Below are 17426 nucleotides of genomic sequence, written 5' to 3'. Positions count from 1 at the left end.
TGACAGGCAAAAAACACACACACACACACACATACAGAAGAGGGAGAGAGGAAGGGAATATTCTTTGGCAAAGTTGTTTAGGTCAGGTTTAGGAGAATGACTTGGATGTTAAACAGATTTTGGTTACGGTCATGTTTTGTGCCATTGTTGTGTGGGAAGCTATGCAAAAATGTTGTTGCCGAATGTCAAGGTGTTGATTACGCGTGCCAAAGTTCACTTGAGTTTTTGGACAGAGTTCAGCATCGGTTCGAATGCTGCTTCGTAGCTGCCATAATTATCGGTTGTATTTTGTGGTTTATGAGGTCAAGCGGCGTTAGGCAGCTAATGAAATGTAATCTTAAGAGGCTGAACACAAGCGCAGACAGAGACACAGGACAAATGCCTGAGAGCTGACTTTGTTGTGGCCTCTGTGTGCGTGTGTGTGTGTGTGTGGTTAGACACCACTCAACACTCAACACTGTGACTGAGACTGAGGTTAAGCTTTGTGTTTTATGCACATCGAGTTCACTAGTTTATTATCAGTACGATACCGATGCGATTGCGGCTTAAGCAATTAGCTAAAAGTTATGCTGCGCTCCAGGCAAAGGCAAACGACAATTTCTCACCTGACCGCACAATTTCTACATTTTTATATAATATATATATGCATTTTTTTTTGTTGTAGTGCCAGCTAATTGATTTTCTCTTAGTTTTTGGCTGCTGCAAATGCAATCAGCTGCATTGTTCTGACTGTTTTGGTTTGGCTTGGCCAAAAGTTTTGCATGCTGCACAATTCGCTTAGGCAACGCGACTCAATTTCAATTTTGCAACCGGAAACCGGATGTGAGAGAGGACATCGGACAGTAGGGGGGATGGATAGAAAACGTCGTCTCAGTTGCTCATGTTTATTCAGCGAATGCAGACAGCAGTTTTGGCACCCTCTTTTCTCTCTCTCTCTCAGTCTATTTCTCTCTTACTCCCTCTCCCAAAAAAAAAAGAAGTTGCATTCAAGATTTGCGTGCAGCTTTTTAGTATATTGTTAACAAGTAAAATGAAAACGTAAATGTTTGAAAATTAGATTTTGCCCCTAGTCGCCTTTTGTTTAGACTTTTCGAAAGGGTGGAAACTCTTTTACTCCCTCCATCTCTCTCTCTCTCTCCCTCTCTCTCCCTGTCTTTCTATGTGTGTGTGTGTGTGTGCACTGAGGTGTTGCCTAGTTGCTGGCTTGTTAGTTAGTTAAAAAGTTTTTGCGTGCAATTAAAATGCTGCGCAAAAAGTTTGCTTCTACATTGTTCTTAATTTTTTCTTTGGTTTTTGCAGTTTGCCAAAGCCAAATACAAATGAACAGAATTGTGTCTCCAGTGCATGTGCATGTGCAGTCACAAAGTAGTGTAGAAGTCCTGTGGCAATTGCCTGATTGTTTTCTTAGCCACAGCAGCAGCAACAGCAGCAGACGTAGTACTAACATCGAATGGCGAAGAAAGTTCGTTATCAGCGACAGTAAACAGCTGGCTGTTCTCAGTTTCTCAGTTTCTCAATTCTCAACTCACTCACTGACTCATTTCTCAATTGCAACGCACGTGTAGTTGGCAGTTGACAATGTTAATGAATATGTTGGGTGATAAAACAAAAATATCTATACAATAAACAAGTCTCCAACTCAAAATATAGCTATTTATATTAATAAAAAAAAAACAATATAAGTAAGTAAAAACGAGTGCGGTATTATTCTTAAAATATACAAAAAAAAAAAAAAAAACAACTAAAATATACCAACATTTTTGCTTGGTATATTAATATACTATATTAAGAATATACACTATTCTTAAAATATTCACTATCCATTCCAAATGAAGGCAAATTAGTGCGAAATCATTCTTAAAATATATCAAATTTATATTTCAAAAATTCAAAAATATACCAAAAGATTTATTTGGTATATTAATATACTATTACATTAAAAATAGATCACATATTACAAAATATCCCAGATTGTCAGGCAGCAGCCGTTGTTTTGAACATGGTTTTATCAATGATCGGTGATCACGAATATTGTATATTTATGTGGTCGGATATGTCTTCTTCTGCCTGCTACTTACACTATGGATAGCGGGTAAAAAAAATGCAAGTGCTTAACTTTACTTTGCTTATTAATTGATGAGCGAAATTACTGCAATTATTTCAGCTAAGCAAGACGTGGCTTCATTTATGTGACCTCATTTCGTAGATGCATTTCGATGATTCCGATGGTTTATATAGAAATGCAGGAAACAGCAGCAAAATTGCGGCTGTCAGTCATAAATAGTTTAACATAAATTCATGCCAAGCTGCTGCCGCCATATTTCTTGGCAGAAGATAGAGGGAGAGAGGGTGAGAGCGAGAGCGAGTGCGAGGGCTGCATTCAGACAAAACTAATTGCCTCAATGGACGTAAACAAGAAAGCTGCACACACACAACAAAAAAAGTCGCTGCATACTTTGCGGCGCTGTAAATGGCAGCTGAGCGGCAACTCTGCATGCCAAATCAAAATCATCATCAACCTACTCTCAGCTCAAAGGAAATGGCAACAACAAAAACGAAAAGAGAAGCAAAATGGCAGTGGAGAAAAAAAAAAGAATGAAATTCTTAACAAAATAAGCTGAAGAGTTGCGAAGCGCATTAAATCATTTCCGCACTAAAGAGCTCGACAGCAGGCGGTGGCGACTGCGGCGGCTTCTTGTGGCAAGTTGTGTGCGAGTGCGACTGTTGCCGTTTACCACTATTTTGTTGCACAGCATACACAAAAACAGCACAAAAAAATACAAAAAATATAAATAAAATGAAGAAAACTATGAAAAAAACAAGTCACCATTGAAGCCGACTAAATGATACCCTGTCCAAATATGCCCCAACATTGCGTTCATTGCAAAATATAAATTAAGATACTTTCCATATCATAAGCTGCTTTTCAGGCCACAATTATCAGCTTTTGTTGCTACCCATTTAAAAGATTCAATACGAGGTATTCTCGAAATGAATGAGAAGTGTGTCTCTTTTTCTGAGTTAAAATGATTTGCCCGAAAAAAGCAAAAGTACATAAGTGTATATACATATATGCACTGACACACACACACACACATACAGAGAGAGACACACATTAGCGCATTCATGTGTGTGCATGTGTAACATATTCAGGCAATTACTGCCATTCAGCGCATTTCAATTCAACTTCAAAACTGCCACTTCTTCTACTTCTTCGCTCTCGCTCTCACTCTCACTCTATTCTGGCTGCTGTAGCTTCAACTGTTTCTTCAACTGTTGCAGCTATTGCTGCTGCTGCTGTTGCTGCTGCTGTGGCAAAAGTAGAAAAAAGCTTTTAAACTTCACTCAAGATTTTTGCTGTTCACGCTCGGTTCGCACATTTTTTGACTGTTGCCGCTTACTTAGTTTTCCAGCATGCACCGCACCATGGAGACTTTTCAGGCTTTTCTCCCCAAATCAACTCAAGCAACTCGACTCGCATTGGACAAATAAATTACAAGTCGCTCATCAACAGCGTTGAATGCAACAAATCATTTGAGTGCAATTTATTGCAATATATTTTTAAGTAACATTTTCTAAATTGTTAAATTTAAACTTGGAACATTTCTTATTATTATTTAATTTCATCTTTATTTATTAATTTATTTGTTTGCCTTCTCATTCTATTATAAATAATTTTTTTTAAATATTTAAATTTTTATTTAATTTTTGATTGAGAAATTTATTGTCATTTTATTAAGAATCATTTTTCTAATTTTTTATATATTTAATATTTATTATGTTTTAAGATACTTCTTGTTATTCCGACGAGAATCATTTAGACAATTATTATTTTGAGATATTTATTGTCATATTTTTTTATTAAATATTTGTAGATTTTCATTAATTTAATCTTTTTTTTTCATATTTATTTCTTAGAACCGCTTTTTATGTCTGTGCCTTTTCTTTGATTGCCTCTCTGTCATATTTTGTTCTACAATTTGATCAAATTGCTCCACTGTGGCACATAATTTTGGTCGATGTATGCTGTTGTGTCTTTATCTACAACTGCCGCTTCATATTCTTCAGCAACTGCAACTGCATCTGCATCTGCTTTTGCTGCTGTTGTTGCCTCTACTTTTAGTTGGAACTTAACTTTGATGTGTCTGTCTGTCTCTGTATGTGTGTGTGTGAGTGTGTGTGTGTGGGCCCGCTTTGTGATGCGGCGTTTTTATAAGTCTGCCAAAATGTAGTTCATATATTTTGGCGAAAATTCATTTTGCAGTTGACATAACTTTGTCAGCCCCAATTTATCAACAACAATTAGTAGAGCAGAGACCGTCAGACTAGTAGCTGCCTGACTAACTGGCTAACTGACTGACTGACTGACTGACTGCATGACTGACTGAGGCATGCCAAGTGCGCTCTGGCTTTATTGGGGCGTGGCAAGTGTGTGACAAGTATTTTGCACAACGCTGCACAAAACTTTCCACAGCCTCAACGCATGCAACGAGCGAGACTTGTGTCCTAACTGCGTTCGTTGATGATGAAGATGTGCAAGACGTTCAGCGATGGAACACACGATGCGTATGCGTAATATGGCCATCAAATAATTTATATGATTTTCGGGCAAAACAATTTTGTTTTTTGGGCCATAAACTGTTTTTAAGGCCAAGAGTGTCAGACAAGTTGCAACTGCGAGCAGCTGCCAGCTGCCAACTGCCAACTGCCAGTTGCTAAACTGTTAAACTGCCAACAGTCAACTGTCAGCTGGCTTATTAAACTGTCATCCCCTTCTGCTGATGATGATGATGATGATTATACATATAAAGTAACCTTCAACAAATACTATATGCAAATACTAAGTGCTCACCTGTATTCGTGCGATAAGAAGAACGTGCCACGAATGTTGCAACCGTTGGGATTCTTGCGTTTGCCATTGAATATCTTCTGGTAATGATCGTAGTTATTCAGATTGACGGCGCCATCGAATGTCAGCATGATGATTTGTGGAACCTGTAAAAAGCGGCAAAAGGAAATATGGCATCCATTAAGTATAAATATGAGTGCTGCTAGTTTTGTAGTTGACTCTTAATTATATGATATGCACATTTGCTTGCAGCCACCATAATCTCCAGCTATGTGTGTGTGTGTTGGCCCAATTAGAGGCGCTCTGACCTCAAAATCAGCCGGGCATACGATGGCATTGGCAGCCACAGCAACCCTGCAGCAGCAGCAGCAGCAACAGCAACAGCAACAGCAGCGACAACTCTAATTGAAGGTTTTTAGCATTTCGCGTTTGTTTTTGCTGTCTGCGTTCTGCCTGGCTGAGCTTTTGGCTTTGCCACCTACCGCCTACCGCTTACCGCTTACCAACTGCCAACAGAGTCGACTGCCGACAGCCGACAGCCGACAGCTGCCTGCCACCTCTGCCCTTTACAGCCGTTATTCGTCAATGGGCAACGCGGCGTATGCGCAACGCTTGTTACAAACTGCCAAGTTGCAACTTGAGCATTAAACATAATTAGTGGGCATGCGGCTAACCAGACCACATGCTAAATAAACACACACACACACACACAGAAAATGTGTATACATATTTATGTTATATGATCTGCGACAAAATCAAATTAATTTAAAATAATACTGAGCTATCAATAACCGCAGCAGTTCGCTGCAATAACTTTAACGAGTGCTAAAGCAATGCAATTCCATTACAAAAATTGCCACCCCATTGACGCAAAATTCCCCCCGGGGTGAGTGCAACAGAAGAGTGAGAGAGAGAGAGAGAGAGAGAGAGAGAGAGAGAGAGCGGAGGAAAGGGCAAGCGTTGGCAACGCTGAGTTTGAAGTGCCCAAAGGGAGCTTGCAACACTTTAAGTGCAATTCCATAATCAAAGACCGCCGCTCGCTCGCTGAAAAGTGCGAGGCCAAAAGAAATGACGCGCCAATAAAAACAAGCAACAAACGAAAAACCCAAATTTGCAAATGTCACCGACTAACTTCGCATACACTGACTAAAATATATAATTTCGACTCTATGTTTGTATATTAAAATGAATACTTTTTTAAATTACTTTTTAATTTTTACATTTTTCATTCAAGTGCTGATTTTATTTGTGGTTTTATTTCATTTTTTTTTGGATTAATGTTGAAATATATAATGTGTCAATTTTCAGTAAAAATGTGACTTCTAAAATTTCTTACACTTTTTATTTAAATGGAAATTGTATTTGCAGCTGATCATACCGATTGTTTGAGGTTTGATTTTTCGGATTAAAGCTTTGCCAATAATAATCTTAAGAATTTTAGTGACTTCTAATATTTATTTACATTTTTTATTTAATTGCTTATTTTATGTGCCGATAGTAAAATAATTGCTTTTAGGTTAATACTTCAATTGTCTTAGATAATTATAATATATTTTGTTGTTATTTCAACAGTTTATTTATTTAATTAAATACGCACTTCTTATTATATATTATGTTTTTTTTAAGTATAATCTTTCAATTAAAATTCATGGTTTATGTATTAATTTCATCATTATATCTAATGTGTGTATTAATTCATACATTATAAATTAATATATTCACTTCTTTGTATATTTCATTTTGGTATCTATTAAGCTTTCTACTTTTGCTGCACTCAACATTAGTTAGGCGTCCTAATAAATATTGCACTAATTGATTTTAAATTCTTACACGAATCTCTAACTCGCATATAATAAATGTGCCAATGATTAATATTAAATTCTAATAAATAAACATTTAAGAAATATCTATAACTTTCATATAATTAGAGTATAAAGCGTAAATTTCGAAATGCATTTCAAAACTAGCAAAGAGCATGACCAAGTAAATCGACATCGCTGGCACACTTGTAATGAAATGAAAATCGAATGCGATCAGCATAAAGCAGCAGCATGTGAATGGCGCTTGGCAATGGCTGCTGACGAGAGATGGCAAGAGTTGTGGCAAAAAAGAGCGAGGTGGCAAATGGCAGTGGCAAATGGCAACAGCAATGGCACACCAAAAATGCATTTTCGCCTGAGCTGCACAAAAAGCAGAGTGGCACGGGCTTGGCGGCACTTAACGCTCATTGTTGAACACATAAAAAGGATTATTGTACAAATTCAATATTAATGTGGGCCCGACTAACCAAAGCTGAGACTCAACCTTAACCTCAGACTGGGATAATAGACTTTACTCTATATATACAAATATATATATATATATCTCGCTACACTCTTTACACTTTAGTTTGTGTGCGTGTTGTCTCTGTGTCTGCAGGGTTCGAATTGAGCTGATAAAATTATGCAGAGGCGTGAAACACTCGAAAGCATCGAACGGCGGTCAGCTTAAGTGTGGCTTAGATGACTGATGATTATGATGATATCGATAATCATAATAATGTCGATGATGATGATGATGTTGCTGCTGCCGCCATGGAATTGAAATATTCAGTTCGATTTTTTTTGCGCTTTGCAGCGTTTCCTTTTACGTTGCGTTTATTGCCTTTGCCTTTGGCTCGCCCGCTTATTGAAAAGCATATTTCAAAGTCCGTTTTCCGGACAAAATGAGTGCAAATGAACTGCACTTGCAGCGCATACTCGTGTTTTTTTTTTTTCATCCATTGCGGCACTGCAATGCTGCCCAGCACAACTTTTATTCGCTCGAATTATAAGGTAAAAATATTATTGCAAATATAATGAATGTGCTGCTAGGGCGACAAAGAATACAAAAAAAACAAAAAACAAAAAAATAAAGCTGGAGTCGGATGCGAATGCACAAAATGAGTTGGGGACACTAAAAGAATAAACGAGGACGAGAACGAGAACGAACGAAATGGGAGCTGAAAACAAATAATAAATTTAAGGGCTTGTGCAAATAAGAAATATATATTTCGAATATATATATATCGCATATTGATATTCCACGCAAATGCAAATGCAATATCAAAAATAACAAGAAAATGTGCACATAAAAGGGCGCATATAACACATTTAACAACAAGCGCTCAAAGAACTTAATCGCAAGCAAAAAACTTGCGTATGCGATTTTATGCCAAAATTAAAATCAACTGCAGCGCACATTAATGATAAAAACGCAGAAATATAAATATGGCAATGCAATAAATACTATAAAATAAAAACCAAATTTAATTTAATATCTCTAAAGCCATTTCAGTATTGAATAGACATTTCGTTGATAGAAATATTATTCAAAAGAATTTAAATACTCAATCAATTATGTTCATACTATGGCATGTGGTGTGAATATTTTTAAAAATGTATTACATATCTTTAAAACTATTTCCATTTAAAAAAAAAAATTGAAAATAATAAATATTTTTGAGAATAATATAATTAGCTTTATAGTTGTTTATCAAATTTATTGAAGTCATTTAAGAAATACTTTTGTATGGAGAAAAATTCCTACTTCCTACGGGGCTTAGTTGATTAGGATGACAATCTGGTATATTTTTTGTCATAATTTTGAATGTAGTACGGTATATGTAGACATGCCAAGTATAGCTGTTGGTATATTTTAAGATTAATATCGCAGTGTTTTGCTTTTATTTACAATGGGTAGTCGAGCACACTCGACTGTAGCTTTGTGTCTTGTTGACATATTTTTTTAAAACAAAATATATTTAAAGCCTTTTCAATTTATAAATGAAATTGCATGTTTTTAAAATTGAATAATATTGAAAAAGTCGTCAAAGCTTTTTCAATATTTTAGTAAATACTAAATACAATATTTATATACTAAATATTTAGAATATTTATATATTCAATCGAATATTTGTGTACTAAATATAATATTGATATCTAATAACATTGTTAAATATAATGGTAATTCTGAATAGAATATTTATGTTTATTTGAATCACGAATAATACAATTGTTTAATTATCGTGAGTGTTTATTAAAGTCGTTAAGTAGGGTGTATAAGCATGATGGGTGCAATTGTCAAGTTTTGTTTGGGCCATCTTCAACTTGAATTTAATTCATGAGTAAATTTTCATCAAAAGTTTCATGTGCACACACAACTTGCGTTTTGGCTCTCTCTCTCTCTCTCTCTCTCTCTATTGGTCTCTCTATCCCTCTCTCGCTCTCTGTCGAGTTATCGCTTCATGAACTGCATATGACTGCCATGCATGACCCATATGCAACCTCCTTTAGACATTCCCCGCCTTCTCTCACCCCATATTATTAGTGTTGCTCTCTCGCTCTGACTCTCGCTCTCTGTGTACGTTGATAATTTCTGCTTAATGCGACTCAAGTTTGCACTCCAGTCTTTGAGCAAATATGGCAGACAGCAGTTGACAAGCACCTTTTGCCTGAGAGACAGAAGTTTGCCAGTCGGGAGACATTTGCCGAGCACTAAAGCAAATGGATGATAGATGGGTTTTTTATGCAGCTCTTGACGGCATCAAGAACAAGGAGCGGACGAGGGAAAGGAGGAGGTTGGGGGTGTGTCTGCGATGTAAATTTGCATAGCTTAGTTGCTCAATCGCAGCGACAATTGAGCGGCTCATTGATTGAGTGATTGCAGCCGCGCATAAATGCAGCACCCTTAAACATCAATCCCGTCCACCTTATTCTCCTCTATCTTTTCAGTTTTCTGCGCTTTCTCTGTCGGAGGCTGTGCAAAAGTTTTCTTATTTTTTTTTTTGCTTCTTGTTGTTGACACTGTGTGTGCCATCTTTTGAGTTTTCTTTCGAGGAGCCAGCTGAAATCAAATTGGATTCGCATTCAAATTGAGCAAAGCGTTTTATTTAACGTTCCCCTTTTTGCCAAACTGCTCTCTTTTGCACTTTATGGCATAGGCTTGGCTTGGTTTGGGTTGGTTTGGTTTGGCGTCTTGGCATTCTGATACCCTTAGCTAATCAGAAGTTGAGGCAACTCATTTTGATGCTGGAATTTCCTTGAACTATTTTTGTGTTGACAGTGAATTAAGTTTTAATTTTAATTCATTTGGTTAATTGAAATTAAATTTTACGTCATTTTGGATAATGTTGAATTTTACTTTTTTACTTTTCTAGGGTATTTGCCGGTTGAGCTGGCATCGGGTTTTGGTTAACTTTTCTATTTGTGTATTCTTGTGCACTTTCGTTGCGGAAATTGGCCGCGCTGTGAAATGGAGCGCAATGCGTTCAATGATAATCGAAAATCCCACAGACACATCTACAAACACAGTGGGACAGAGTCAGAGAGTGAGAGACAGAGAGAGAGATGGCAACGCGACGTATGCGTAATTTGAGCCATAGCTCAAATGATTTGCCAAAGAAGTTGGCCCAAATGTGCGCACAAATTAACCGCCTGTTTGCGGTTAATTGAGATGATATTAATTATAATTATGCGCTCCCACACATGCACACACATACACACACACACACACACACACACATACATAAGGAGTACAAACAGGCTGTCAGAAATTGAAATCGTTTTGTTGGGCGGCTCTGGCAACACATGTAAGCGCTAATAACACTTAAATAAGCACACACATACATGCTGCAAAGTTGTAGCAGGAGCAGCAGCAAAAAGGGACAGAGGAAAAGAGCGAGAGCGAGAGAGAGAGAGAGAGAGCAGACGCTGCGACAGACACACATTTCAATTTCGAAATTAAGTGGCTCACTTGCGTTGTTTGTGTTGTGTATTTGCGTTTTGCGTTCTGAGTTTTGCGTTTTGCGTTTATGTTCAAAATCGGCCGACAATGTTGATGTCGACGTCGCAGTCGCTGCTGTCGCTGCTGCCATGCTGCCATGTCGCCGCAGTCGCTGCCACAGTCAACGCTGCCGCCACATAAACTTCCGTTTGCTTTTTGTGCTCGTATTTGACTTTTGCTACTCTATGCAATTTGCGGCTTAAGCGCATTTGTCAATCAGCTTGTGCGGCACTCTCTGAATAATGACCAAAGCAAATCGCAACTTGCTGAATATTTCACAAACTTTCAAAGTGTGGGGCATACGGAATGTGCTTTCAACTATTGTGATTATTTCAAATGGCTATTACTTGTATCTTTAATTACTATTACTATTGTATTATTATATAGTATTATTTTAATATAAATTCAAAAAGATAAAAATAAATTATTATTTATTTTCAATAATTTAAAAAGGAATTGGTATTAAGTATTTCTTTAAATATATATTTTCACAATTAATTGATAGTTTATTTTGCTTGAAATTTGATGATGATTACTGCTATCTGTTTTCATAATATTGTGAAATCTTTTATTAAAATTGGACAAATTATGTAAATGAATTGTTGCTTATGTGCCTATATTATTAAGTTTTAAATATTATTTTCTTTATTGATCACATTTGATCTTAACTTTCTGTTTGTCTATACATTCGAGCGCTTTACGAAAATATAAGTTCATTATATTGAACATATATGTATATTTAGAACTAAATCGATGATTTGGGTCGTAATTAAAATTCATTATTAATGTACTTGTTTTAATAATTAGTTTTACAATTAATTATGTGTTTAATAAATCTTTTTGTTTGTATTTGCTTTAGCTAATATGTTCTGATAAATTCCTGAATATGTTCTTCAAATTTGTTCTTTAATTGGTTGATAAACTGAACAAAAATATAGTAGTAAAATTCGGATTGATACGTATTTTCTATATTGTATTTAAATGATCTTAATGAATCACTGAAAATACTTTAACTATACATGGACAATAAATTAACGATAAATAAGTAATTCAGTAATTTGTGTATTCTTTATTGCTGCATTCAATGATAAAGACATTTATTTATTTATTACAACTGAGAGTTCCCTAAATCTATGTTTAGTCCACCATCATGTAAGTTGATTTCATTCACATGTCATTGCCAAGTTAGACCATTTGAATATTTGTTGAGCTTCCAAATGAACAAGCTGATGAGCGTGGTCTTTGTTGTTGTTGTTGTTGTTCATGTTGTTGCTGGCACTGCTATTATCATGCATGCGAAACCACAACTAATGTGCACTTCAAACTGTCTGTCAATTGGCAACAAGCACACGCACAAACACAAACACAAACACGAACACACATACACATACACTAAATCAAACACAGATACACACACACACTTAAAGAGCGAACATTATTTTTATGCGCTGTGTGTAAAACTGATTATGAATGTGAAGCTTCAGCTTTTTCAAATTAAATGACACATAGGAATTTAAATTGAAGATTTGCAATAAAACTTTAATCTAAGCTCAAATTAAAATTCAAATGCGAAATGCAAATGCAAAAATGTTGCAATTTGTTTAACAAATATCCATTAATTATCTCTCTCTCTCTCTGTCTCTGTTTCTGTCTCTGTGCGTTTGACTTTTTGTTTTCATTCTATCATGCGTCAAATGTTTCAGTATTTATTTAATCTGCCTGCTGTGAGTTTCAATTCGATCGATTAGGCATTTTTGTTGTTGTTCTTGTTGTTGTAACTAATGAAGGCAGTTATGTGGCAAAGTTGAGATGCAAAAATCCATATGAAAGGATACACACAAAAATGCCACAATTTATTGTATTCTAATGAATTATATTAACTTACAAATTGCCGACATTCCGTTGGGAAATTGTTTTATTTTCCACAATTGCGATTATGCCAAGTGGAAGTGTGCTTTTAAGAATCTGGATACATACGTATATGTATGTGTGTTTTTGAGGTGTGTGTTCACATTAAGTATACGCACAGTTGTCGCTTTAATAGCTAGCTACAAATCCATTAAAGGATTACGATTGCATAAGCTAACGGCAGAGAGACGGCAAACATATTACGTATACGCACTGCTGGCTTGTGCAATGCAATGCAAAGCAATGCAGAAAACAAAGCGAAACAAAGCAAGCAGAAAGCGAAGAGAGAAAAAATTAAATTTTACGCAATTTTATGAGCTGCATTTGGCTTGGTCCAAAAACCGAAAAGCACATAACTCTTGGCCAAATAAACAAAACCAAAGTTATTAAACAGGATATTCGAATCAACAGGAACAACAACAGCAACAACAAAGAGTCAAGCTGTGACAACAATAAGCAAACGAATGGCACAACAAATGGCAAAGACAACAGTACAATTTCCTTATGCAAAGCAGCGATAACAGCAGCCGAATGCAAATACACAGATTTATGGGACACGACCAAGTCGAACCCAGACTTAAATACAAACAGAAGCACACCTCGTCTCGCCTTGCTGCGAATTGAATCGAAACGAATCGAAACGAAACGAAACGATCCCCAGCTGCCAGAGCTCTGTTGCTGTGTCGTAAAAATAAAAGCTGTCAATGCACTTGAAAATTTATCGCCTTACAAATTAACACTTAAAGCAGAAGAACAACAAAAGTGAGAGAAAGAAAATGAAAAAGAGTAACAAATGTAACATCTAAGCTTACCTTTTCGGCCTCCAGATCGCCAGGAATTTGGGTGCCATCCTTGGAGCAGAAGCAGTAGGGCAGCTGGCATTCCTCCGTATTGCAACGCTGGGCGGTGTCGGCGGGTGCATCCGTTGCCGGGGCAGGTGCTGCAAGAGGCAAGAAGAAGCAAGAGGTGGAGAGGCACAAATTAGTTTGGAAATTATTTAGAATCAATTCGGTTATGCGAGCACAATTGAAGTCTCGAGAAATCGAATGAATGCCTGCTGCCTTTAGCCTTAGCCAAGACAATCACTGAGCAACAGCAACAGCAACATGTCGAAAGTTAAAAGTCAACAAAATAACACAATGCAATACAAATATCAATAAGGCAGTCAGCCAGCCAAACAACGTACAAAATGTGCAAGAAACAAGTTAAAAGAAAGTTAACATCGAACTGCGAGAGAGAGAGAGAGAGAGAGAGAGAGCAAAAGTGGGAGTGGATGATGTACAAATAACCAGAGGCTAAATCCCAGCTATGCTGCAATCTCTTCTCCCTTCTGCCAAGTCCTAGACAACAAACCAATCCCAAGCCGGCAAAAACCCGTTTCGAGGGCATCTTTTTGGCATAGCTATTTGCATATGTGGGCGTTCGTTGGGTGTGAGTAGCCCAGAATGTCTGTGTGAGTCTGTGTGTGTGTGTTCGGTCCAAAACTCAATGGAATTCAATTGGCATTTTTTGTTCTCATTGTTGTTGTTTTGTGATCGAGTAAACAAATTCGCTTAAAGTCCACAAAACAAAAGGTTGCCCAGGCACATGTGTTTATAGAATAAAACCAGCACGATACGAAGATAGATATAGAGGGGAAGAAAGAGAGAGGCAGAGAGAGAGAGAGGGAGCCAACTAACAACAGGTAAAAGCAGCATTAGTCATGCACTGGGCCACGCCTCAGGGCGCAGTCAGCAGCCAATATTAAATGCATTTCCTGCGCCTCGCTGCGTTCAATCAATTGATGTGCTACCTCACGATGATTTCAGCTGCCAACAGCTATAGCAATGCCTGGGCGTGGGCGTGGGCGTTGAGGCCACTAACTAAATTAACGCCAGTCATTGACAATGATATCGCAATTGAAAAGTGAGTGAGATTGAAAGGTTGTTTAAATTAACAAAATATATTTTTGCTATTTATGTTTTATTTGTTCTTTATTATATTTTCTTGTCATTCATGAACATTTATTGGATTTCAGATTGATGTGTACAAATATTTTTCGCATTTATGTAGTTTAAAATTGAAAACTTTTTGAAGTAAATGAATTTTTGAAAGATTGTTTAAATTAACAAAATATATTTTTGCTATTTATGTTGTTTTTATTTTTATTTGCTTTCAGCTTTAAAATAAAGCATAAGTGAGTTTTAGATTTGATGTGTCAGAATAAATTAGCGAAATATTTTTTTGTCATTTATGTAATTTTAAATTGAATACATTTTTCTAGTGTATTTTTCCCCGACATTCATTTGCTTAGTCTTTGACTTTAGAGTTCAGTTGATTATGGCAAAGCGTTAAAAATGAAAATTAATTGCGTTGAGTATTAAATTTTTGCCTTTTTGCTTGTGTGCGTGGATAATAAATGCTTGAGCAATTTAGTTGAGTAGTTGATCATAAAGGAAGTGTCCATAAAATTTGTGATTTGGGATTTTGAATGGGGGTCGTAATGTATGCAGTAAATTGGAAATAGTTATTTAATGTTTGTTGTGCCATCGTCAAGCGTTGAAGGGGGGCAACTTGAAGTGTTTGTCTGGGATGAAGTTGGCATTTAAGTTGCCTCGTCAACTTCCGTTTCCGTTCAACATTCGCTAGGCCATTGACAACAACATCATCAATCAATTTAAAGTGGACTTATGCCGCTTGACGTTGCCAAATGCAAAACAAACTAATGATGCCGCCGGCAACTTCTCTCAGCTTTCAGATCTCAGCTCTCTTTGTCTCATTTCTTATTTGATGTTTTATTTTGCCATCTTAAACTCTTGGACAATTTGTTTATGGATGAAAATGTATTGCAGCAATCTCGAGCTTAGCTTTCCATTATCGAATTCAGCCAAGTCAATCGAGTTGCTGTTGCTGTTGTTGTTCTTGTTGCTTTTTGCAAAATCTATATTCGAGAAGCAATTCGATTTAATTACAATATTTGAGTAGTTGGCAACTGAATAATCGCTGCCTGCCAGCCAGTCTGCCTGTGCATAACACTCGATGCCATAACAGCCCAACAGCAGCAGCAGCAGCAGTTGATGCAATCACAATGACAAAAACAAGCAGATTGACAACAAAAGTCGTCCTGGGCAACTGACAACGGGATAATAAGAGTTGAATGCATTTGCAACAGATGAAGCTGGATTTTCCTTTTGCATTTCGCACTCACTTTTTATGGCTTACGCAATGCACAGCAGCAGCATCAGCATCAGCAGCATCGACAGCCGTTAGTTACATGAAGAATATGAAAATTTATGCTTGAAATGTAAATGTGTTTAAGTAGGAATATGAACTTGATTCACGCCTAATGCACAGACATGTAGTTAAAGTAGGATTTCCGGGTGCGCCTCTAAGTATGCAATACAAATTTTGCAAGTAAATTTGCTACATCCACAAAAGAGAGCTCTGATCCGATCAACTTTAATATATGTGTGTGTGTGTGTGTGTGTGAGTGTGTCTGGATATATCAATAATGTTGGAAAATATTTGTGGTCACATCATAAATAACAGCAATGAAATGAAACGCCTGGACAATTAAGTGGCCTGGACATGGTCAGCAAATGAATGAAAGGCTGCAGAAACAGGACACACACATACACAGACACACATACACACATGCAACACAGAGGACACAGAGTGGCAGTCAATTGCAGACTGTGCAATCAACATAAATTCTTCTGCTGACCCTCCGAGCCGAGCCAAGCTAAATAAATGCATACAATTTTATTATTTCAAAAAGTAACTTGGCAAATTTGCGCACCCGAGCAACTGGAAATTGTGCGTGTTTAGTTTTCTCTCTCTGACTTTCTCTCACTCTCTGTGTGTCGAGAACTTGTGCACAGTTATTGAATAAAATGTAATAAACACTTTTAGTAACTTTGTCTTATGCATTTCTTACACACACACACACACACACTGGCAGCGACAGCCTCGACAGGCAGCAACAACAACGAAACAAAGAAGAAAGAGCAAACAAGTTGCATACGCTGCGTATACGTAATGCGGACAGTTCGGGCTTATTTGTGCGAGTTGTGTGTTAGATGCTGCCGTTGCCGTTGCCGTTGCTACTCGGTTGTTGTGTAAGCAATATTGAAATGCTGTCATTGAGCGTGCTCACTGAATTATGAAATTGAAAACTATTCAGTGCAAAATTGCTTCGAATTTCAGCAGCTCGTGTTGCAGAGAGGAAGTAAGAGAGAGAGAGAGTTTTCCAACGTATTCTAAACTAAAAAGATGTGTGTATACATATGCATAAGTAGATGTTCAACTAAATATACATATATGGGAAGTATGTAAGTCTTGCTTTTTTTGAGGCAGCAGCAGAAGCAGTTTGTCAACTGCTTGGACGCGCTCTGTCAATAGCTTGGTCCCCAAAAAACTTGGCAGCTAAATAAGCCAGTCAGCTAGTCAAACAGTTGGACAGATAGACAGTCAGACACAAGCAATCAGGCACACACACACACACACACGCACACACACAGAGTTTTTGGCCGCTCTGTTCTCAGCTGTGTGCGTACGCAGATTTTATTGAATTTTATCTAGCCAAAATGTGGCTTAAATATTCTAATTTCTGTCTGAAACGAAACGAATCGAAGTGAAATAAAATAAAATCGTATTTATATGCACATTGTATTGCACACCCTTTCTGTCTCTTACTCTCTCTTTCTCTTTATCTGTGCGTGTGTGTGTGTGTGTTCGTAATGAAAAGAAGCCACTTTTTGCTTATTTATTTGGGGACATTTGCTGTCACAATTTCAAATTCATTTTGGGTCCCCGAATGAGCAGCTCGAGCAATTCGTCAGCTGAGATTTTTGGCAAAAGGCAAAGTCGGCTTCAGCATCAGCTTCGG

The 17426-nt window shown here is 37.1% G+C and overlaps 1 protein-coding gene across 1 annotated transcript in view; it reads right to left on the bottom strand.

The window, feature by feature from the left end:
* LOC117577919 (chitin deacetylase 1) overlaps positions 1–17426 on the bottom strand; it is a 50674-nt gene that overhangs the window by 19527 nt on the left and 13721 nt on the right. Inside the window, exons 4-5 of the mRNA XM_034262916.2 lie at positions 13372–13499; positions 4853–4995 (exon numbers count right to left, since the gene is read on the bottom strand). Coding sequence (XP_034118807.1) covers positions 4853–4995; positions 13372–13499 — 271 coding nt within the window. The remainder of the gene's footprint in view (positions 1–4852; positions 4996–13371; positions 13500–17426) is intronic.

This window comes from Drosophila albomicans, chromosome X, assembly GCF_009650485.2.
Source record: "Drosophila albomicans strain 15112-1751.03 chromosome X, ASM965048v2, whole genome shotgun sequence".
Taxonomy (NCBI): domain Eukaryota; kingdom Metazoa; phylum Arthropoda; class Insecta; order Diptera; family Drosophilidae; genus Drosophila; species Drosophila albomicans.
Note: the sequence above shows the minus strand (reverse complement) of the source record. Positions and strands in the feature narration are given on the sequence as shown.